General features: G+C 46.2%; 9 protein-coding genes across 9 annotated transcripts, besides 3 other annotated features; 4 read left to right on the top strand and 5 right to left on the bottom strand.

Moving 5' to 3' along the window:
- Positions 1–3: 3 nt before the first annotated feature.
- FPSE_02217 (uncharacterized protein) lies at positions 4–1357 on the bottom strand (the record flags this gene model as incomplete). The annotated part of the gene is made up of 4 exons (XM_009255336.1): positions 4–62; positions 109–1002; positions 1055–1188; positions 1239–1357. 4 exons carry the CDS (start codon positions 1355–1357, stop codon positions 4–6), a joined length of 1206 nt encoding a protein of 401 aa, XP_009253611.1.
- A 2314-nt stretch (positions 1358–3671) lies between these two features.
- On the bottom strand, positions 3672–5034 carry FPSE_02218 (uncharacterized protein; the record flags this gene model as incomplete). The annotated part of the gene is made up of 4 exons (XM_009255337.1): positions 3672–4183; positions 4235–4521; positions 4611–4881; positions 4941–5034. The coding sequence occupies 4 exons, from the start codon at positions 5032–5034 to the stop codon at positions 3672–3674; spliced, it is 1164 nt and encodes a 387-aa protein (XP_009253612.1).
- Positions 4542–4585: a microsatellite.
- Positions 5035–6443: 1409 nt separating the features above from the next.
- Positions 6444–6465: a repeat region.
- A 22-nt stretch (positions 6466–6487) lies between these two features.
- FPSE_02219 (uncharacterized protein) lies at positions 6488–7472 on the bottom strand (the record flags this gene model as incomplete). The annotated part of the gene is made up of 2 exons (XM_009255338.1): positions 6488–7050; positions 7106–7472. 2 exons carry the CDS (start codon positions 7470–7472, stop codon positions 6488–6490), a joined length of 930 nt encoding a protein of 309 aa, XP_009253613.1.
- A 532-nt stretch (positions 7473–8004) lies between these two features.
- FPSE_02220 (uncharacterized protein) lies at positions 8005–9473 on the top strand (the record flags this gene model as incomplete). The annotated part of the gene is made up of 3 exons (XM_009255339.1): positions 8005–8220; positions 8271–9257; positions 9303–9473. 3 exons carry the CDS (start codon positions 8005–8007, stop codon positions 9471–9473), a joined length of 1374 nt encoding a protein of 457 aa, XP_009253614.1.
- Positions 9474–9488: 15 nt separating this feature from the next.
- Positions 9489–9515: a repeat region.
- A 976-nt stretch (positions 9516–10491) lies between these two features.
- On the top strand, positions 10492–12011 carry FPSE_02221 (uncharacterized protein; the record flags this gene model as incomplete). The annotated part of the gene is made up of 4 exons (XM_009255340.1): positions 10492–10597; positions 10654–11084; positions 11137–11591; positions 11642–12011. 4 exons carry the CDS (start codon positions 10492–10494, stop codon positions 12009–12011), a joined length of 1362 nt encoding a protein of 453 aa, XP_009253615.1.
- Positions 12012–12181: 170 nt separating this feature from the next.
- FPSE_02222 (uncharacterized protein) lies at positions 12182–12866 on the bottom strand (the record flags this gene model as incomplete). The annotated part of the gene is made up of 3 exons (XM_009255341.1): positions 12182–12350; positions 12409–12518; positions 12570–12866. The coding sequence occupies 3 exons, from the start codon at positions 12864–12866 to the stop codon at positions 12182–12184; spliced, it is 576 nt and encodes a 191-aa protein (XP_009253616.1).
- Positions 12867–14264: 1398 nt separating this feature from the next.
- Positions 14265–16004, top strand: FPSE_02223 (uncharacterized protein; the record flags this gene model as incomplete). Its single annotated transcript, XM_009255342.1, has 3 exons — positions 14265–14520; positions 14574–14999; positions 15052–16004. The coding sequence occupies 3 exons, from the start codon at positions 14265–14267 to the stop codon at positions 16002–16004; spliced, it is 1635 nt and encodes a 544-aa protein (XP_009253617.1).
- A 360-nt stretch (positions 16005–16364) lies between these two features.
- FPSE_02224 (uncharacterized protein) lies at positions 16365–17984 on the bottom strand (the record flags this gene model as incomplete). Its single annotated transcript, XM_009255343.1, has 1 exon — positions 16365–17984. One exon carries the CDS (start codon positions 17982–17984, stop codon positions 16365–16367), a length of 1620 nt encoding a protein of 539 aa, XP_009253618.1.
- A 1036-nt stretch (positions 17985–19020) lies between these two features.
- On the top strand, positions 19021–20553 carry FPSE_02225 (uncharacterized protein; the record flags this gene model as incomplete). Its single annotated transcript, XM_009255344.1, has 9 exons — positions 19021–19152; positions 19208–19347; positions 19400–19441; positions 19493–19559; positions 19611–19638; positions 19689–19701; positions 19751–19843; positions 19910–20252; positions 20320–20553. The coding sequence occupies 9 exons, from the start codon at positions 19021–19023 to the stop codon at positions 20551–20553; spliced, it is 1092 nt and encodes a 363-aa protein (XP_009253619.1).
- Between the last annotated feature and the right edge of the window lie 492 nt (positions 20554–21045).

Genomic DNA, 21045 nt, shown 5'->3' with positions numbered 1-21045 from the left:
TTATTAAGATCTCTTCACTATGACATCCTCCAATGTTGAGATCACGGTCTCGATCTCTTCGCCTAGAGACGGTTAGCATCGTAATGCGGCATGGCTTCAGAAACGTACGAGTATTATAATGTGCCATGCTCACTCGCACAACACCATCCGTGGCATCCAAATCCAGGACTTCCTTGATTAGTCGATGGGAGTAGAAGTGGCCGTGCTTCAAACCAATGTTCGAGTTGGCTTCAATGGCCGCCACGACGCTTCGAGAGTTCCACCCTTCGACAGTGAAGCTCACGATAGGGACTCGGCTCTCTGCATCACTGCTAGGTTCTCCGTATATAGTGATGTCCTGGCGCTTCGACAGGTAGTCGAGTAGCATCGTTTGTATCTGTGTCTCTTGCTTGACACTACCCTCCCAGCCATGTTCAGATATGTGATCTACAACGGTAGGGATGCTTGCTATGAATTCATAGCTCCCAGCAGCGAATGAGGCCTTGTCGGACAGAGTTTGCGTAGGATTAAAGTAATGACATAAAGGCCGAAGCTGCTTCTGAGCCTCTCGACTTGCGTATAGCATAGAAATGTGAGGTCCAAAGACCTTGTACCATGAGAGGCAGTAGAAGTCGACTCCGAGATCTTTCACATCGACTGAACGATGGGGTGCATAAGCAACTCCATCCACACAGACAAGGACATCCGGATACTCATGAGCAGCAGCTGTGATGGCTTTTACATCATGAATGGATCCAAGAAGATTTGTAGTATGCGTAAAGGCCAGGAGCTTTGTCCGGTTGGATAGCAACGGCTTGAGAGTCTCGACTGTGAGTTTTGGGTTGTTGCCTTGCCCCTCTGGATTCCAGAACTTGATGCCCAGTCCCTGTCGTTCTGCGAGATCAAGCCATGGTGAGATGTTGGATTCGTGGTCGAGGGTTGACACGATAATCTCGTCACCTTCTGCGAATGTGAGACCAAGGGCCAGGTTGCGAAGAAGTTGAGTGGATGAAGCGCCGTAAACTGCACGGTATATCAGTTTCACGTTGCATCGCAAGCCTAACTTGGGACATACCAATCTCATCTGGCAGCGCATTGATGTATCGTGAACCTGCTTCATAACCTTTGTTCACCTTCTTGGCTGCTATCTGACTGGCATCATACGATCCGCCCATTTGGACATTTGAAGTGATTAAATAATCCCGTATCCTGAGTAGAGTTAGTAACAGTCAGATACTATCCTTAAGTGCTTGACATACGAGTCGGCAGCAGCGCCTAGGATCTGGCTGCCTCCAGCATTGTCCAAAAAGACCTGTTTCTGCTGCAAAGCAGGAAACTGGGCTCTTAAAGCCACAATGTCATATTTGGACTGTGTCATCTTGGATTTATGATAATGAGCCTTCTATCTGTGTTAGATCTGTTGTTGGTCAAGGGATATGTGTTTGTTTGATGCTTCATCACAATCAAAGGCCAGGTTGACTGAAGGTTGGTTTAAAAGGCGGGGTAGTTTCGGGGAAACGCCCCGGTGATTATGATGCAATCATTTGTACAGGACAGTGAAACCAAAAGGGCAGGTGAGTAAAGATTGCGATAGCAAGGAATAAGCATATGGACACAATAGTGAGCATTAATAAGCAATATCTTCACAGCAACGTCTCATATTCAACCCATCCAACAGCACTGCCAGGTATATGTGACAGACAAAATCTGAACTGTAACATTTGTCAATATAAACAGGATGTCAAACAGCTCTACTTTCTCAAACCAGCAGCTGAGTCAATTGAAAGGATGCTAGTGATACATGGTCAATACGGGAGCTCTCTCATTCACGTCACCTGTGCGTGGATTCATGTCGTACAATTCTCATCATCGTAAGTGTCATTTCTTAATTTATTATTAATGAGTGCCTTCAATCTCAAGACCTCATGATTTTCACTGAATCAAGGTTTAGCAATAATGCTTGCTCAGTATGATTTGACCATTCAACGCATCACAGTAAGCCACCATTAAGTATATAAACTACCAATAGATAGTAAACTTCATTCTTCCCCTACAATCTACATTGTAAAAAACCCAACTACATAGCCTCGTTACCACGAAATATCGACAACTCACAATGTGTACCTACACCCGCCAGCTTACGAAATGCGGTCAGTGCAGCGAAACCATAAGCGACGACAGTTCGCGTTCATACCAATGCATAACCAACAAGGAAGGCCGTCCTTGCCAAGATGTATTTCTAACCTTGGACAACAAATATGCCGGCCCAGATAAGTGTCCGCCGTGTGTGAAAAAAGAGGAGGAGAGGAAGAAGAAGGCAAAGGAAGCGGGCAAGTGATTGGATAGACTACATTCACGGACACTGGAACACAACGTGACCGACATGTGATTCTCAATGTGATACAGTTTAGTCCAATAGACTCGTTCCCACCTCCTCGATTATTGTTGCATTGTATGGCATGTGATGAACAAAACTACGAACTTCTCTCTCTTGATGTTTCATGATCTGCACAAGTTATGCTGATGGGTCTCACAAATGTGGTTACCACACCATTGGGATACGGATACTTCCAGTCTGTGTACACTAGTTCATTATTTAATTCGTCAAGGATTCCACTGACTCTGCCATCGGTAGACAATGTGCAACCTCGGATATGGTATCCATATGGGGCACGGATGAACTTACTTCCTCGAACAACCTAACACAACGATCACCTGTCTGCGAGTGAGATACCCTGTGCTACGGGGCTCTAACTCACACAAGGGTCTCGCCGTACATCCACGACAGATCTGCTGCTATATAATGACCCTCTATCTCTCTCGCAACGCCAGCTTCCAGTAGACATCAGGCCTCGAAAAGAGAAACGTCAAAAGGATTTGTCAGCGGTTCAAGATGTGCACTACCACTCGTATCATGACAAAGTGTTCGGTGTGCTGGTACGTCATAAATACGACACATGGTGTGACTCAGCAATGCGAGGGGTATATAGAGAATGGGGTTTGCTTTGGTGTTCATCGTCCGACACAGACTCAGTATGCGGGTAAATCTAGTTGTCCAGAGTGTATGAAGAAGAGGAATTCTGGCAAGTGAGGAAGTGGATATGGAGCTATGGATGTGGGAGGGAAATGAGTTAACATGTTTGGTCGACACAAGATTAGCGTGTGGTTATAGACTGGCGATTGTGGAACATGGCAACTTCGAAGTAGCACTGCTGAAGTTTATTGGAGGAGGCGATTAAATTGACAAGTCTGATCGAACCCATCACATTCTTTCAAAGCATTACAATTCAACATGACAAGATACGATCGCATGAACGCAATTATCCAAAGCCTGCTGAAACAGGGGTTCGATATTGACTACATTGGTTGAGAAAGAAATTCTGAGGAAAGGACTGAAGAAAGACGTGAAAACTCAGGGGGTAATGCATCAGTTGACCGACATGCTTAGGGTTTATAAATAGACTGTTCTAAGACAGCATAAATCAGCTCACTCATTTCGTCTATTATACTTTCAACAGTCAGTTGACTTGTGAACAAGAGATTGCACAGTCAATTCAATCACGTATGGTGCAATTGGTTCCTCATATGCTCCGCGGCCAATGATGATGTCTATTCAAGAGATCTATAAACGAATGCAACCGATCTATAAGAAACAAAACTCATTCTAAAAGTGTTCAAACCGTAGCTCAACATTACAGCAGAAGCATGGCACCGCAGAGAACACCCAGACTTAACCACATATTAGGCATGTTTCCAGCAGCACTGCTCTCGTCACTGCTGGCGGTAGAAGAAGCACTGCTACCCGTTGAAGTGCCGGTTTCAGAACCACTTGTCTCTTCAGCCTTGTTGTTCTTGAAGTCACTGCTTCCAGTCTCGCTTGACTTGGCGGCGGTAGACATGGTTGTGGAGTCAGAGTCAGAGTCGGTGGCAGTGGCAGTTTCGGTGGCGGACTCGGTAGTCTTGGAATCCGTCTTGGACGCAGTTGCAGAAGCAGATGTTGACTCTGTATCGTCCTTGTCTTCATCCTTATCCTCGTCGTCGCTACCGTTGTCCTTCTTGTCGAACTTGATACTCTTGTAAGATCCTGTTTGGTCGCCGTATGAGTAACTATCAGATGGGTTTAGGTTCTGAACCATGACCTTCTGCACAGTCATGGTAAAAGGGGCCTTGGAAAAGTCTGTGGGTCCACCGGCCCACTCAATTGCTTGAAGATCGTTAGTTTGAGTTCTCACGGCATCATCATGTATCTACTCACTTCCTTCTTTATTTTGTTTTGTGTCTCCTCCAGCCCAAATTCCAAGCTTGATACGCATAGGTGTTTGAGGATAGTTCACTCCTCCAGAGGGATAGGCGAGCGTTCGGACCTTGGTGCTGTCGATGTACCACTCGATCGATTCTTGGGTCCAATGGACGGTATAGTTGTGAAAGTCGGCTTGGGCGTTGTCGACGGGGAATGTAAGACTCTGAGTGTTATCAGAGCTACTTTTAGCATACCAATTTGACTGAGCTTCGTTGGGACGGCCTCCCAGAAACTCCCAGTCGCTGCGAATGTTGATGTTAGTATACGACACGACACGACACATCGCCACACCACACCCCACCACACACCGCCTGTGATTGCTGCAACTTACATCTCATCGAGAACATCTGAAAGGAAAACAATAGAAGAAACAATGCCTTGTCCAGGGGCAGCTTTCAAGTGAACTTCGAGACGACCGAAAAACATATGCCACTTGGTCTGAATAGTTGGTGACTGTCCCTGTTTGTCGATTGTAAACTCGGCACCGTCCGAAGTATATTTGACGTCTCCGTGACCGGTTCCTTCCCAGTTGTCGTCGTCGGCGCCCTTTGTAAAGTCCACCATGTACGACGAAGCAGCAAGACCGACATCAGGATCGCACGCTGCAAGCCACATCAGTTTTTCTGTCCGTATTAAGGATACGTTTCCGAGTATTACTTACACTTTTTCATTGGGTTACAGCTCGTATACGTCTGCGCAGTAACTGAAGCCGCCAGGCTGGCAGCCATAGCGATCTTTGACCAAGCGGAGACCATTTTGGCGGATATTGCAAAGAGTGTGATTGATTAGAAGAGTTGAAGAGCAAAAGAAAGATTATTAGGACTATTAAAAACGAATGAAGTGGTAGATAACAAGTAACGAAAGACGGTGTGTATTGACACGATTTAAAAGAATGCGACGTTAGCCTACCACACAAGACTCGTCAGAAAGAGCAAACTTTCGGCAAGTGGGAAGGAGAAAGAAGATCAGACGAAGACATGGGGTTAGGCCAGTGGATATAAAAATAAGTTTTGCCCTGAGAGTGCGATATTTCTTTCTCCTTTTACAGCTGCGCCTTGTGAATCTTTGTTCACGTTGGGTTTAGCTGATCTTGGCTAATCAGTGTTGGTCGGCGTTAGGCAGGTGTTAGCTATCAACGATACGGGGGAGGAAATGAAGATGGTCGCTGATACTGGGTCCCTTGGTTGCGTAAAGATCCTTGTCCTGTGGATACGCAAGCCCTGACGCGTAATGGGGCATCCTTGCTCCATAATATGGAGTGATTATATTGATTGTCTATGGGGAAGAACAGATGTGATTCGATGTTGATAACAGACGGGCCGTGAAAACTGGGGAGAGCTGAATGATCTGAGAGCTTGACCTGTTTGCTTCATCCAGTTCCATCACTGGCTTTGTTGCCCTGGCGGATCTCGACGTTTTGGGAGTGGAGAGGCTTGCTAGTCAGGCACTGAATCCTCTGGTTAGCTCGTAAAATTGACAGGCAAGGTTTGTTCAGTGTACAAGGTCCAAGATAACAAGTGGTTTAGCGATATTGTTACCGATGATACGAGCAAAATCGTGTCTATTTTTGTTGACTGGCACCGTTACATATAAGGCCCTTTCCCAATCCCACGCGACAATTTGTAGAAACACTTATCGCTTACCGAATTCTAAGAACGGGTTTTGGAGTGAAAAGCTCGGTTGGGGCCTCCATAGCCACTCCGCCCTTGCAGGATTCAACTAATAAATTGGAGAACCAACAGGGCTAGCACGGATCTCGACTCGGATCGATCGGCTTCGACGGCGTGAGTTGTAGGGTAGTATGGATCAAGATTCGCAAGCAAGAAAAGCCACTCATCTTGAAGGTTTTCCTTAGTTCAGGCTAGTTGTTCAAGACAGATCCTATTTGAGATGCTCTTTCACTAAATAAAATATGATACGTAAGGCTCTATAGGGTAGAAGTGCTAGACACAAAATACTCTATAAGTTACTCATTGGTGGTTAATCAAGATGACCTCTGAGCTTCAAGTCATCATATAATTATTTAAGTTGTCTGAATGGCATAAAGTGACTCTCTATTTTGTCTCTTGATTCCAAATACCAATTGTCTACTACCCTGAGGTCACTTTGGAATCCGTGGTAATCTCGTCAATGCTGGTGCATACGAGAAGCAACTCGAGATATCTAATAAAATAAATAAAATAATTCCAAATTCGTTTCATCTATTGTTTACGAGAGTTGTTCATGGGAGGCCTCGTTAAGCCATGTCGCCAGCTCAATACCCATTTGTGCACTCTGATCTATCATGCTAAGATGTCCAGCTTTGTCAATAACGACAATCTCCACGGCCTTCAACGCATTGCCCAATCTATACGCCGCTTCAACCGGAAGCCATTTGTCGTCAGCACCCCAAATGATCTTGACTCGTAATTTAGAGCCAACTTCGCCGTATCTCCCTTCGACTTCTTCTGTGCTCCTCCAATTCGCTTGGCATAATTCTCTGATGAAACCTTGTTTGCCGCCTTCCCGTGTCCATGGCTCTTTGAGCATCTGCATTGTTTCACTTGGTAGTTCGTGAAACGCGGCATCTCTGATGTAACTCTCCAAGATTCCCTCGAATACGGTATTGGGGAGTTGTTCAAAGATGTGTGGGTTCTCGGCCATGCTCTTGAAGAGAGGTTGACCAAATGGACCGATCGCCACGACGTCAATTAAACAAAGACTCTCATAAGATAATTCGTGCAAGAGATATCCTCGAAGACTGACCAAACCGCCATTATCATGAGCGACCACTGTCAAGCATTAGTATTATGATATATCTCCAATGTCTTCAGTCCCAATACTTACCATGAGCTGTTGGATAAGACCAGCCACTCTCCCATTCTTGGTATAGGGCAGCAAAAACCTCTGTTTGTCGCGCAAGATTGCTGTCGAACTGTTCGATGGGGTGTATGCTTGGTAGTAAGCCTTGCTTTAAAAGTTCTAGGGGTGATTCACCAAAGCCAGGTCTATCAAAAAGATAAACGCAGAATCGGCGCGATAGTGCAAGCGCAAAGTCGATCCAGACACGTGAAGACCAAGGTGTCCCGTGAATGAAGATCAGAGGAGGGAGAGCTTCATCGCCCAACATCCCCCATTTAACATCGTACACATGAGTTGAGGTTTCGTAGTGGAAGGTCTGTGTGAGAACTGAAGGGTATTGTAATGATGTCATGGTGTCGATGAGATGAGCTTCAATTGGACTGTGATTGAGATGTGCTGTGAGATGATATGAAGGATGAGTGAGATAAGCTTGACGGATTTGCATTCTTTATGCTAAATGAGAATGGCTGGTAGATATGATGAGACAATAATGAGATCACAGCCCTCGATTGAGTGAGATTTGCCACCGCCCTTATCTCGACATTGCGACTCACTGAAGATGACATCCAAAGATCATTTTCGCGACAGAAACAATCATGAGCTCCAACCATAACAAACTCGATATAAATAACCAGAGATAACAAGTGTGATAATAGAGATCATTTAAATGGTTTCAATGTCATATAACACAATTCGCGACCGAAGACGTTGACTTTGCGTTCTCTTGGCAAGGATAAATCCATCCTAGTAGTGACGCCCTTGGATTGACATCGAGGAACAAGGACACTTCCCCCCCTCAACTTCACCTCCCCCTTCTTCTTCTTCAATCACAACAAAGGCGCACGGGATCGTGATTCTCTACCAAAAAAAGAGGTGACTTCAAAATGTCAACCACAACTGCTGTCCAGCTTGAACCTTTGGGTAACGGGACATCCTATGAAGCTTCCTCCTCTAATCTCCGTCCGAGAGGAGGGCACGCCGAAGCAGCATCAAGTCACCAAAATGACTCTGACGATCCAGCCCTGGAAGCTTCGCGCATCGCAGATAGTACAGTCCCAGACGGAGGCTATGGATGGGTAGTTATTGGAGCATGCGCAATGGTAGCTTAGCCCTCCTCCAGCCGTTCAACCCTTTGTCTAACATTTCTTAGGTGGCATGGTGGGTGATCGGATTGAGCTACACTTGGGGCGTATATCAGCGCGCCCTCGTTCAGCGAGGCGTTGGCTCACCTCTCGCCTTATCATTCTGCGGATCCATTTCTCCAGCACTCATGGCGACGGTTGGAATGCTGGTGTCAAGGATGATCCGATCATTCGGAACGAGAATACTCAGCTGTGTTGGTATTAGCCTTATGGGTCTCTCGTTTGTTTTCGCAAGTTTCGTGACGGGCCATCTCGTGGGGCTCATCTTTCTCCCCGGTGTGCCGCTGGGGCTTGGTATGAGTGGCTGTTTCATGTCATTCTCTGTTGTACCGGCGCAGTACTTCATAAAGCGTCGTGGTATTGCAAACGGCATCGTGTATGCTGGAGGAGGGTTTGGTGGTGCTATCATGAGTATCGCGACTGACTCTCTAATCGAGAAATACAGCGTTGAATGGGCTTTCCGGATCACGGGGTTGTTGATTCTTGGTACGGGTCTTCCAGCTGCATATCTCATCAAGGAAAGAACACCTCTTGCCAGGGCAGGAATAGTTGACTGGAACTTGTTCCGTCAGCTCAACTTTGCCATCCTCTTCTTCGCTGCCGGAATCGGCATTTTCCCACTCTTGGTGCCCCCTTATTTCCTTCCCTTGTATTCCAGCTCCATGGGACTCAGTACAGGTACTGGTGCTGGTCTGTTGGCAGGCTTCAGTTTTGCTTCAGCTGTGGGACGAATCATCAGCGGTTATCTCTGCGACATTCTGGGTCCTATAAACACCCTCTGGGTCTTCTTTCTGGGCAACTCGATTACAATGCTCGCTCTTTGGCCCGCTTCGACGTCTCTTGCGCCCCTGGCCGTCTTTGCGGTCCTTAATGGTCTCATGAATGGTGGTTTCTTTTCCTCTATGCCCACTGTTGTCAGCAATGTCTTTGGATCAGCGCGTGTATCCACAGCGATGGCTATGATGATCGTTGGCTGGGTTCTCGGATACTTACTTGTATGTTCAGGCACACAAATCACAAGACCATGCTAACATCAATAGGGATCCCCCATCGCAGGGTTTCTGCTCGAACGTCATGGCGGTGGTGCTGATGGAGGATTGAGTGACTATAGACCTGCCATGTATTTCGCTGGTTCCCTCTCGAGCATTGCAACTGTTTTAACAGCAGTTTTACGATGGAGAATAAGCAGGAAGGTTTTCGATAAGGTTTAGAATGGACCATTTGGCAAAAAAAAAAAAAAAAAAAAAAAGAAATGGACAACCTAGAATTCGAACCTAGAGCTTTCACAATTGAAGACAAGTGTTATTAATATGGGCCCACGGGGAGTCCCACAACCACAAGGTTCTGTAATGTTATACCGTTAAACCAGATGCCCGTTTTATGTATTATAAGATAGCAGTAGACTTGAGAGCTATGAGGCATATGTGGCATAAACTGAATAGGTATATAGAAATGGACGAGGGAGATTGCGTTGGCGCAGCATCACTGCTCAATTATATGTAGAATTGTGTTCTCCACTTTAGTCCTTCGGGTGAGAGTCAATCCTCCACCTCTCAGTCTAACTTTATCTGGACAGTTCAATTAAGTTTTCAGATTCAAGCAGCAAATGCACATCAACACACATTAATAAGTATATAGAGGGAAATAAAGTTAACCTCTGACCTGTCAAATATAAAAGTAAATAGACTAAAGAGTACCTGTTATGCAGCAAAATTTAATCTAAGTTTCGTCTTTTATGCTCCTGATAGTATGTTTCTGCTACCCTGAGGTACGCGTCCACTAAATCAAGACCTGAATTGAATAGCACGATTGCCGATAAGCTTGACAAGATCGACAGTAACGATAAGTGATTGAACCAATTACTACTCGGCCCAGTCAGTCGCTGGCATAGAATGACGAGTTTATGACCTTGGCAATGCTGGTTGGAGCTTGGAGCTTTGACAACGGAATGCCAACTTAAAATACACCAGACAATGGAAATGAAGAGAAACAAGGAGCAGGATCTGGAGAAAAAGCACAACTGAGGGTCCTGAGATTGTTAAAGTGGAACTGACGTCATTGTAATAGGTATCACAGTCGTCCGTGTCCCGGGAGAAACGATCCGGACCGATTACAAGATAATGATGTAAGTATTAGCGTGGACAACATATATATACTCTACCGTACATTCATCCAATTCTCAACTCAAGAAAACATCAATCAATCACATATACGATAATCAGTTAAATCATGGCAGACTTCAAGGCTTACCTCGACGAGCTCGAACAAGACTTTTTGATCGACACAGCAAAGCTCAAACATGTCACGAACCACTTTGTCCAAGAGCTGGAAAAAGGTACAGATCTACCAAGCACGACAATCAGACATAGATAGCGCTGACACAGTCTGCAGGGCTGAGCATAAAAGGCGGAAGCATCCCGATGAATCCGACATGGGTAACCAACTACCCAGATGGTAATGAGAAAGGCAAATATCTTGTTCTGGACATGGGAGGAACAAATCTTCGAGTTTACTCCATCCAACTCACTAGCGAAAAAGGGGGATTCAAAGTCAAGCAAGAATCACACAAGCTCCCAGAAGAGCTCAAGACTGCCACAGCTGATGAACTCTGGGACTTTGTCGCAGGATGTCTCGAATCCTTCCTGCAATCTGCAGACTTTGACCTGAGCACCGAGACAGATCTGAGCTTTATCTTTTCGTTCCCAACAACACAGAGGACGATAGACGAGGGTATCTTGCAGAGGTGGACAAAGGGTTTCAACATTTCCAACACTGAAGGAAAGGATGCTGCTGAATCATTAAGACAAGCCATCAAGAAAAAGGTAAGTTTCTACTGAAGAGTTCACGGAGAAATTAGCATTGACATTGTGTTAGAATCTCCCACTCAAAGTCTGTGTTGTAACAAATGATACAACCGCGACAATGATGGCCTCGGCCTACCTCAACCCTGACACAAAAATCGGCTGCGTTTTCGGCACAGGCTGCAACGGCGCTTACTTCGAAAAGGTCGGAGCCATTCCCAAGCTCGCAAATGACAACTTAGATGGGGAGTCATTTATGGCTATCAACTGCGAATGGGGGGCTTTTGACAACGAGCATGCTGTACTACCATTGACCTCGTATGATATTGCTATCGATGAAGACTCTCCAAGAAAGGGACAACAGGCCTTTGAGAAGATGGTGGCAGGACTCTACCTCGGAGAGCTATTCCGTCGCATCATCCTGGATATCCATCAAAGGGATCCACATACCTTCTTGGAGGGTCAGAATATGGAGAGATTAATCGATACTTATTGTCTTGACTCTTCTTTCCTTTCCGCTATTGAGGAGTAAGTGCATACAGATACCGGATCATTGATCTATGCTAACGTGCCTCTAGGGACGCATCAGATGGTCTACGAGAAGCGTATGAGACATGCGTTTCAAGCCTGGGAATCTCCCCAACTCTCGCCGAGCTCCAATTCATGAAAGCAGTCGCTACGCTCATCACTACCCGCGCCGCTCGTTTGTCAGCAACTGGCGTCGCGGCCATCTGTCAGAAGCGTGACCTGCAGCAATGTCACGTTGGAGTAGAGGGCTCGTTGTTCGAGAAGCATCCCCATTTTCAGCTGGAGTTGTCAAAGGCTGTCGGCGAGATCCTTGCTCCAGTTGCTGAGCCTGACTCAAGAAAGAGCAACATTGAGTTTATGCTTTCACCGGGTAGTGGTGTGGGTGCAGCTGTCATCGCTTCAACCTTGAAAAAGAGGTGATTTTGACAATTGTCACCTGTTCTAGATTGAATAAATATATCCCTGACGAGTCACGAAAAGAAAGCTTTTAGAAATAGATAGAATCAATAGAAAGAGAATAACTAGAAATTGTCTGCACGGTTGAAGATTTCGCAGCACTTTGAGTTTCTCTTCCTTTTCATAGTTGGTGACTATCCGATGGGCAGAAGAGCTCTAATAGGTTCGCCGTCCTGTCGACCTCCAGATTTAAGTGCAAATAGCTGGCTTGCGGCCTTGCCTGTTTCAAAGTCACCCGTGACCTCGATGAGATACACGTTATAGTTGAGATACAAAAGGTGTGGAATAGCGGTCACAAATTTGCTGTATTTGTTAGATATGTGTATATGGGCGTTCCAATGATTCAATATTGGCGACTTACCCAAATCCAAAGCCATGGAGTGCATTGTTGCGGTAGTTTACAATGGTATCAACCTCGAGGCTGATGGTTTCGTTGTCCGCAGTCTTGAGGATATACCTATTGTAGTAAAACTGTGACAAACTCAGAATAATTACACCAATTTCCGAGAGAAAAAAACTTACGCTGTTCTCGCCTTGCTCATTCTTGACATATCTCTCGTACGACGTTCCAAGCGGGAGAATGTTGGCTTCAAAAGCACCAGACACCTTTCCACCCTGGACGTTAGGAGCAGCACCCCATTGGGTATCAGGACCAGTGATATTGGTCTCACGACCTACAGCAAGGTCGATTTGGAGGAATGCCGTCAGATGGGGGTTTTTGAAGGGACCGATGTCAGGCTTGGTGCGAGGTGAAACGGAGTCAAGGCTCATGCTGAGACCAAGATTGAAGAAGAGAGCTTGAACAAAGGTGATGCGCATTTTGAAAGATATAGCGATGGATCTGATATTAAAAATTGTCTTTGTATCATGTACTAAGGTAATTTGTATCCCTTTTTATACTGATTTAATGCCAAGTCGACTGGATATAATGCTCGTCTTTCGCGTCTTCGCTTCAACAATCGCGAGGCAATCCATTTTCCAGATTACTCCAGGTGCCCAAATCCATCTAATTGCACGTGAGCATGAGGCTAACAATCGAGAAAGCGAGACTAGCTCAAGGAGATGCCATAAATATGTGAGATACAGCTACTCTATAGTTAGCTGCTGGTCTTACGTGGGATACAATTGGGCTAGAAAGCCGAATACAAGCACTAGCAACTACAGTAAGATCAGATTATGTAAAAGTGGCTTCTTAAATGTTGATCGTTTGTCAAATCTCGGAGTGGCTGTGCGTTGGATCCGATCTTATTTATGCCAGTAAGACATAACCAACTGTGTTGTTGAAGAAGTATTCATTACCAAGGACATCAGTCATACCTGAGCATCCACCTCCCATAACGAAGACTTGGCTATTTCTCTTGCTACGCTTAGTGATTCATCCTTGACTATATCTATTCTTCAAAATATTTCTGGCAACTCTTCACACTCCAGTGCAGTGCAGTAATCTGTGTTGGAGCATTGGCATGACTTCGTCCGACGTGAATACTACGAGAGGAAGACGCTTGACCCAATAGTTCTTGCTAGTTCTTCAATCTGCTCAGCAAGACATAGAAGACACGCTCTATTTGACGACAATAAGTAAGATGGAATACACCGCAACCTGATGCACGTCTCTTTATACATATTTCCCTACATCCCCATCTATAGACTTGCAACTTCTTCTCAGATCACCCTTTCGTAGAAAACGGTGAGTACCGGTCATCCCAACAATTTGCAATGCCACATCAGGCGACAGAAAGAGGGGAAGCTGATCTCTTCCCACCCGGCACTAATTAGTTTCTCAAGCATCGTATCCCGTTACGTTACTCATAGGAACCCGGATTTAACTCGCGCTGTGGAGTTCTACTTAAGCTTATCTATTGACCTCCCTAATGCGGTAACAAAACTCGCTGATCGACTCCATCGCTTATTTCCACGCCGCGAGAGCTCTCCATGCCAAGCACAACAACCCCTCATTCATTGTTAAATACTTCCTTTAGCTGCGTTAGTACACGGAGTAATTGTTTAATTATCAATTTATTAATGTCACAATGGGAGGTTGCAGCATGACGATACCCTTGCTGGGGACAATACGGTTTCAGAATAAGCTCCGGCCGGGCAATCGGAAGCCGAAATGAGAAAAAGGTTGGATGATGTCGTATTGTATTTAATCTAGCCGAGGTCCCTTCTCCTGATGTTGAACCTGGCCAGTCTCTTCTAAGCTCCAATATTGACACAATGGCTCCTAATATGGTACAGCGTCTTTACGCACTCACGGCTCTTGTGTCTACTGCCGCAGCCCAGTCCGGCAGAATTCAGACTGGACTTCAGTATGGAGAGAACTGGGCACCTACGATCAAGGACTCGGAGCTGGTGTCTGCAAACTTTCCTGATGTCAACATCACTCTTCGGTCTCCGGCATTCTTGAACCCCGAAAAAGTACCAGCTCGGTTCGCCGAAGGCACGGAAGGGCCGACTGACTTGAATGAGCTGGGTAAGTTGAAATGATTGTGCTGTTTATGGTATGCAGCTAATCACTCACTAAAGACTACTTCATCCGCAATCTCGCAAAGAAGCATGACTGGATGACCTACGAGTCAGCAGCCTTCCAGTCCGAAGAAGGCCGCGCCATTCCTTATGTTTTCCTCTCTCTTCCCAACACCAACTCAAGCAGCAACAAGCTCAGAGTCTATCTTCAGGCCGCGATCCACGGCAACGAGCCAGCTGCTGATGAGTCTGTTCTCGCATTTTTGGGTAAGATGGATGCCGAACCAGAGTGGGCTGCATCGATATTGGAGAAGATGGACATCAAGATACTTCCTCGGTATAATGTTGATGGTGTTGCTTACTTCCAGAGACAACTTGCTTCAAACTTGGATCCAAACAGAGAGCACCTCAAACTGATGCGAGGTCAATCAAGGGAAATCAAGAAGCTTGTTGGGGAGTGGAATCCCCACATGGCACTCGATATGCGTATGTGTTGGGATAATTCTGCACAAAGTCAAGTCACTAACTTTGCACGCAGATGAGTTTACTGTCCCTACCATCTATGGAGGAAATTACCAACATGGCTCAGACGCTCTCTTGTCTGGAGGAATCAACCCAAACATTCACCCTGCCATTCGTGAACAGCTTCTCGACTTCTTCATCCCAGCTGTAGGTGAGGAGCTCGAAAGCCACGGTCTTCGATGGGAACCCTACGTCACTGGCGCTTCCAACAGAACTAAAGGATCAAGGATCGCTTTCACGGAAGCTGTCACCGAAGCGCGCACTGGCCGTAACGCTGTTGGTTTGACTCAGACCATCTCCTTCCTGCTTGAGATGCGTGGTATCCGTATCGCCAATCAGCATTTCCAGCGTCGCGTTGCCACCGCTCTCATAAAGATTCAGACTATCCTTGAACTTGCGAGAGACAACGCTGACAAGGTGAAGTCCATTGTTGAAAATGCTCGCGAGGAGTTCATCAACAGCGATGAAGACATTGTCATCACCGACTCCTATGTCCCCGAAAAAAGGACTTTTACAATGATCGATCAGCGAAATGGCAGCGTTGTTCAAGTCCCCATCGATTTCAAAAGAACCACCCCTTCTGTCGCCAATCTTACCCGGGCGAGACCTGAAGCTTACATCATCCCAAGAACGTGGGTCGATGTTGCTGAGAGACTCGAGATCCTCGGCCTCAAGGTTGAGAAGCTTGACTACGAGTTCCGTCAAACTCTAGAAACACTTGTTATCGAGTCCTCGGTCGTTAAGCCGAAGTTGTATGAGGGCACCTACTTGAATACTGTTACTACCAACACAACAACAAGAGAGGTTGTCCTACCTGTGGGAAGTTTCTATGTTAGCACCAGGCAGCAGAACGCAGCTTTGGCGTTTATTGCACTTGAGCCTGAGAATATTGACAGTTATGTCAAGTTCAACATTATTCCCGTTCAGGCAGGTATGGAATATCCTATTTTCAGAATACCGAGGAAATAGGCCAGCCCGGGCGTTGCCGGCTGGGAAGGCGTGAAGCTGCTGGGCGTGGCGATGCAGCCTATAGAAGTTTTAAAGAATACAATTCATTATTGTCAGCTTGCAAATACTATTTATGACTTGGTAATGGTCTAGGTTATTCACCGAGGCGCTGCAAGTAACAAAAGTTGCTATGTTTCTCAGGGACGTTTGACACAGTCAGAAACACGGAATAGCTTCTAGTTCACTATGGAAGTGATGAACTTGAACGTAGTTTCTTCAAATATACCTCAACTGGTATGAGGATCTTGAGAGTGGTTTTCGAAAACCGTCGAACCTATGGCCCTCTTTGTGTTGTGGTGAATCAGAATTCCACGGAAAGGCTCATGGAAATGGCTCATATTCACCAACTCCTGAGCAGACTCCATCAACATCGACTCCACGAATTCCCTCCACTACCTTCCCACTAGAGCCCCCGAATCGTAACATAAATCCACCATCCTTCTCGCTAGTGACCATAGGTTCCCATTCCAACTTCTGCGGTCCATTGTACGGATCCTCGAAGAATGCAAGAACATGATCTTGCATTGAACGACTTACGTCGACTTCATACTGAGTCGTATTCGCAATATGATCCAAAAGCCCATACGTTCCGAACAACAGAGGTGTTTCGGAGTTATGGTAAGCCCCAAGCCATGGATATGTGTTCAAGTTTGGAAACTCTGCTGCGTACTGAAACCTGAACACAGGTATATCCAGCTTATTTCTGTAGGTTGTTGTGTTCAATAACGAACATACGGAGAACGGAATCGTCGCCGAGTTGACAACATCTTGGTCCGGCCCTTCTGTGAGGTTCTTTGGTGGCCAGGGCATCAAACTTGAGTACTCATTCGACGTCATGGATAGCATAACGGGTCGGCGTGCAATCTTGCCTGCTTCTGCTCGCGCATGATAATCTGAGAATATTACTCGTTCGTCGAACATCAGACTGAAGGTCAATGGTGGAGTTTCCCCTTTATCACCGTATTGACCAACAAAGTTCACAATCTGAGCCATGGAAACCTGACGCATGCAGTCGAGCTCTGCCAGCCCATCTTCATCTTCACAACTATCTCCACAAGGAGCGCCGCATCCAACATGTCGGGCGACGAAGCTGAAGTTGGAATATGTCAAATCATTTAGTGGTTCGAGTGCGCCGTCGATGTTTAACGCGACGCCAGACTCGGCATAATATGCCTGAGCGATGGGATCTTCGTACCAAGCAAATGAGTGTATATCGGCGCTCATGCCGCCTGCCGACCTTCCCCACTGGGTGATGCGCTCAGGATTGCCCCCAAAGGCAGCTATGTTCTCGTGAACCCACTCAAGAGCAGCGCGTTGGTCGAGAATTCCCAGATTCTGCTCGCCGTCGACGAGCCCGCGAGCATTGGGAAAGCCGAAAATGTCAACACGATAGTTGATACTGACGACGATGTGCAATTGAGATCGCTCGACCCAAGATTCTGGGTTCTGCCAGGGGAGATCGACACCACCCTGAACAAACCCACCACCAGTCATGAAGAATGCAACGGGAAATCCTCCTTCAGGTGGCTCGCTTTTCGGACTCCAGATGGCTAGGTAAAGGCAGTCCTCGGACGTAGCTTCACCAACAAGACCAGATGTATCATTTTGAGCCCCGTTGTAGATGAGATTGCCTCTTGTCAACGGTGAGTTCCAGTACGACTCAACGCCAGACACAAATTGGGGACATGACGGTGGGAATTTGGCAGAGTATCTATGTTGCTTCGAATCTGGCGGTAGCTTTTGCGGCGGAAGCCAGCGAAGAGACGAAACAGGCGGTTCAGCAAAAGGGATGGATCGCCATTGTCGAGTGCGGGGAAAGCTGGGATCAATGATCCCGGTGAAGGAGCCAGTAGCTGTTTTGATAGTGAGACTACTGTCCTTGTTTTGGCAATTGACTGTGTTGCTTGCCAAAACGATAGCGAAGAGATTGAATAACTTCATGGTTGGACGGTGTGCTTCAAAGTAAATATGCACCATGCTGCGACTTTATAGATACGTACAGGACGGTTAGATATTGGCAGTCAAAGCAAGCTTATCACTTGGCACTCACACTTCTCGCTTTTGGCACTTTATCTGGAAGGTGGTTTATTGCTTAGGCTTGATTGGAAATGGATTGGCTGCTACCCGTTTGGTCTATGCCACTTAGTGCGACAAAGTGAGTTAATGGATAGCAGGACTGGACTAGAACAAGTTACTCCTCTCATAGGAATATAAACCCTACCGGATCTCCCAATCATGACATTCATAGTCAAGTGTGACTGATGATAAGAAGGTATGAGGTGGACCTCTATGCAGTAGGTGCGGTGGACATATTGTTCGGTTCAAAACCATTCTGAACATGTGTCAGCAAGTAAGGAAGTCTGGAAATTGTGTTGCCCTGCACAGATTAAGCAAATGGGATTGAACAGCTGGTTTTGTGACCAGTCTGAGCATTGTATTTTACTGCGAGAGAATTAGGAAGACTTGCAACTTAATGATTAGGAGATAAAACCATGCAGTTGCTTTGATTCCATGATAATCCATTTATCCAAAACATCTTACTCTTTTATAATTATAGTTGGCTGACGCCAGGATATTTCGGCATCAGATTTGATGGCCCACAGAGTCGACCTGCATGTAGATAAAAACCTCATACAGACAATGTTGGCAGTTGTGTTGGCATTTGCTCACCAATCAATGTGCTTCTTCCTCTGGTGTCTCGATACAGGGATCAAGGAATCCTCCCTCGTATTCGCCAAGGACACAAAACCAACCCCTGTAAACGGATGCAAGACTGACTGCAAGCGAGAAGACATCTCCTCATCTGACTGGAAATACCCTTGCGGCAATGATCCGCAGTAAGACATCATTAATAATGAAGATATACAACCCTACATGCCCCGCAAAGGATTGTCAGGAAAGAAAAGTAGACTAAATTCGCGCGTCTAGATAATAGATCAAGTCTGCTCTGCGTTTAGTGCACACGAAGGATTCCAAAATGGCCGACATTACTGCTTCTTCTCCTAAACAATCACCCCGGTCTCCCACTTCGCAAAAGTCGAATGCAAGTCGCGAGGTAGTAGAAGCAGCGGGTCTTCACGATGCTGACCATTGGGCAAATCTAGCTCAAGTAAGCTGACGCCATTCCTTCATTCGGATCTTGTGGTGAAATTAATCAGTGCTAGGAACCTCATGATGAAGATACTGATTCATCGCTTGGCAGTGATGCTGGATCGTCGACGGCATCTATGAACTCTAGTATACTTAACTACCGCACTATCAAAGGGAGGACTTACCATTCGGAGAGAGGTAACGCGGAATATTGGTACTGAATCCTCCGAGACGATATCGAAGTTGTCGACTTATAAATACCCCAGGGCATCCAACGACGACCAGCAAAACGAAGCCATTGACATTATGTAGGGCCCTCAATCGTGTAGTTTGTTTCCCAGAAGCTAACTTGTTTCAAGCCATCACTACCTCCTTTTGGCCCTCGATGGAAAGCTTCACTTAGCTCCAGTGGGGGATGATGCCAAGGTTTGACTCTTGGCCTGCTAGCTATCGGTCTGCTAACTAACACATGTCAAGTCTGTACTCGATGTAGGCACAGGAACAGGTATGGGCCAATGACTTCGGTATCGATCGAATACTGACATATCTCAACAGGAATCTGGGCAATGTATGTTAACACCAACAAAACATGATACGGTCATAGCTAACTCTGCCAGCGACTTTGCGGATGAGCATCCGAACGCCGAACAAGTTATAGGAACTGACATTTCTCCTATTCAACCTAGTTGGGTGCCCCCAAACGTCAAGTTGTGAGTTCAACATCGCTATCCGTCCAGCTGTCATGCAGTATCAGTGATATTGCTGACAGAAAACAGTGAGATCGAGGACTGTACTCAACCATGGACCTTCTCTCCCAACACCTTCGACTTTATCCACATGCGATATCTATATGGTTCGATTGGTGACTGGGGAGCTCTATTCCAAGAAGCATACCGCGCTTGTAAACCAGGTGGCTGGGTCGAGAGCTTTGAGGCATCCCCTCGCTTAGAGAGCGACGATGGTAGTGTCCAAGAAGGTAGCGCCATGGGTGAATGGGGCAAGTTCTTTATTGAAGGTGGGAGGAAGATGGGGAGGACATTCACCATCATCGACGACGACCTTCAAAAGCTGGGCATGGAGGAAGCAGGCTTTGTTGATATTGTTACTTGGGACTACAAGGTATGTAGACAGCTTGTGTTGCTTTCTGGCTACAAGTGACGAGAAACTAACTTCTTGAACTATCTAGGCTCCTGTTGGCGCTTGGCCCAAAGACCCCAAGCTGCAAGAGGTTGGCAAATTTGGGCACGCTGCGATGGACCAGGACTTGGAAGGGTTTGTGCTTTACATGGCAAGTTTCGTGCTGGGTTGGTCGAAGGAGCAGGTGACGGTGTATTGCTCTCAGCTACGACGCGAGTTGCGTAACCTGAGACATCATCCATATTGTCGATTGAGGATTGTATATGGGAGGAAGCCTGAGTAGAAACAGGCTTAGACACGGACACATCTGGATAGAATTTCCACAGAATTCACTCGTTTTTGCGCATCTGCGTCTTCTGTTCTCGGGTTATCGCACTCCCTTTGTTTCACCTTTTGAACATTATCGGGACCTACGTACCTCCCGACGATGGTCTATGAAGGGTACAATTGGGGGGACGTCTACAGCCGATGATTAGCCAGAGGCTTGGACAGTTTGGTTTCATTTCCTTTGTTCTCGAGTTTAGGCCGATAACCTGCCGTCAACTCCACATTGTGATCATTCAATTTCTTCGAAGTGTATGGCAGTTCTTCAGGACGGAAAAGACGGGAGCGCACTTGATGAGAATACAGTTCATGAATCAATGGTCTTTTACCAATTCAGTTTATGAAAGAGCAATAGGGAAGGGGCTGAGTGAAACCACCTCTTAACAAAGGCAGTCAAAATGTAGTGTTTTATATCCATCCTATGCCCGTATGCTGACAATCCATAGTCTCT

This window comes from Fusarium pseudograminearum, chromosome 2 (genome assembly GCF_000303195.2).
Source record: "Fusarium pseudograminearum CS3096 chromosome 2, whole genome shotgun sequence".
Lineage (NCBI taxonomy): Eukaryota > Fungi > Ascomycota > Sordariomycetes > Hypocreales > Nectriaceae > Fusarium > Fusarium pseudograminearum.
Note: the sequence above shows the minus strand (reverse complement) of the source record. Positions and strands in the feature narration are given on the sequence as shown.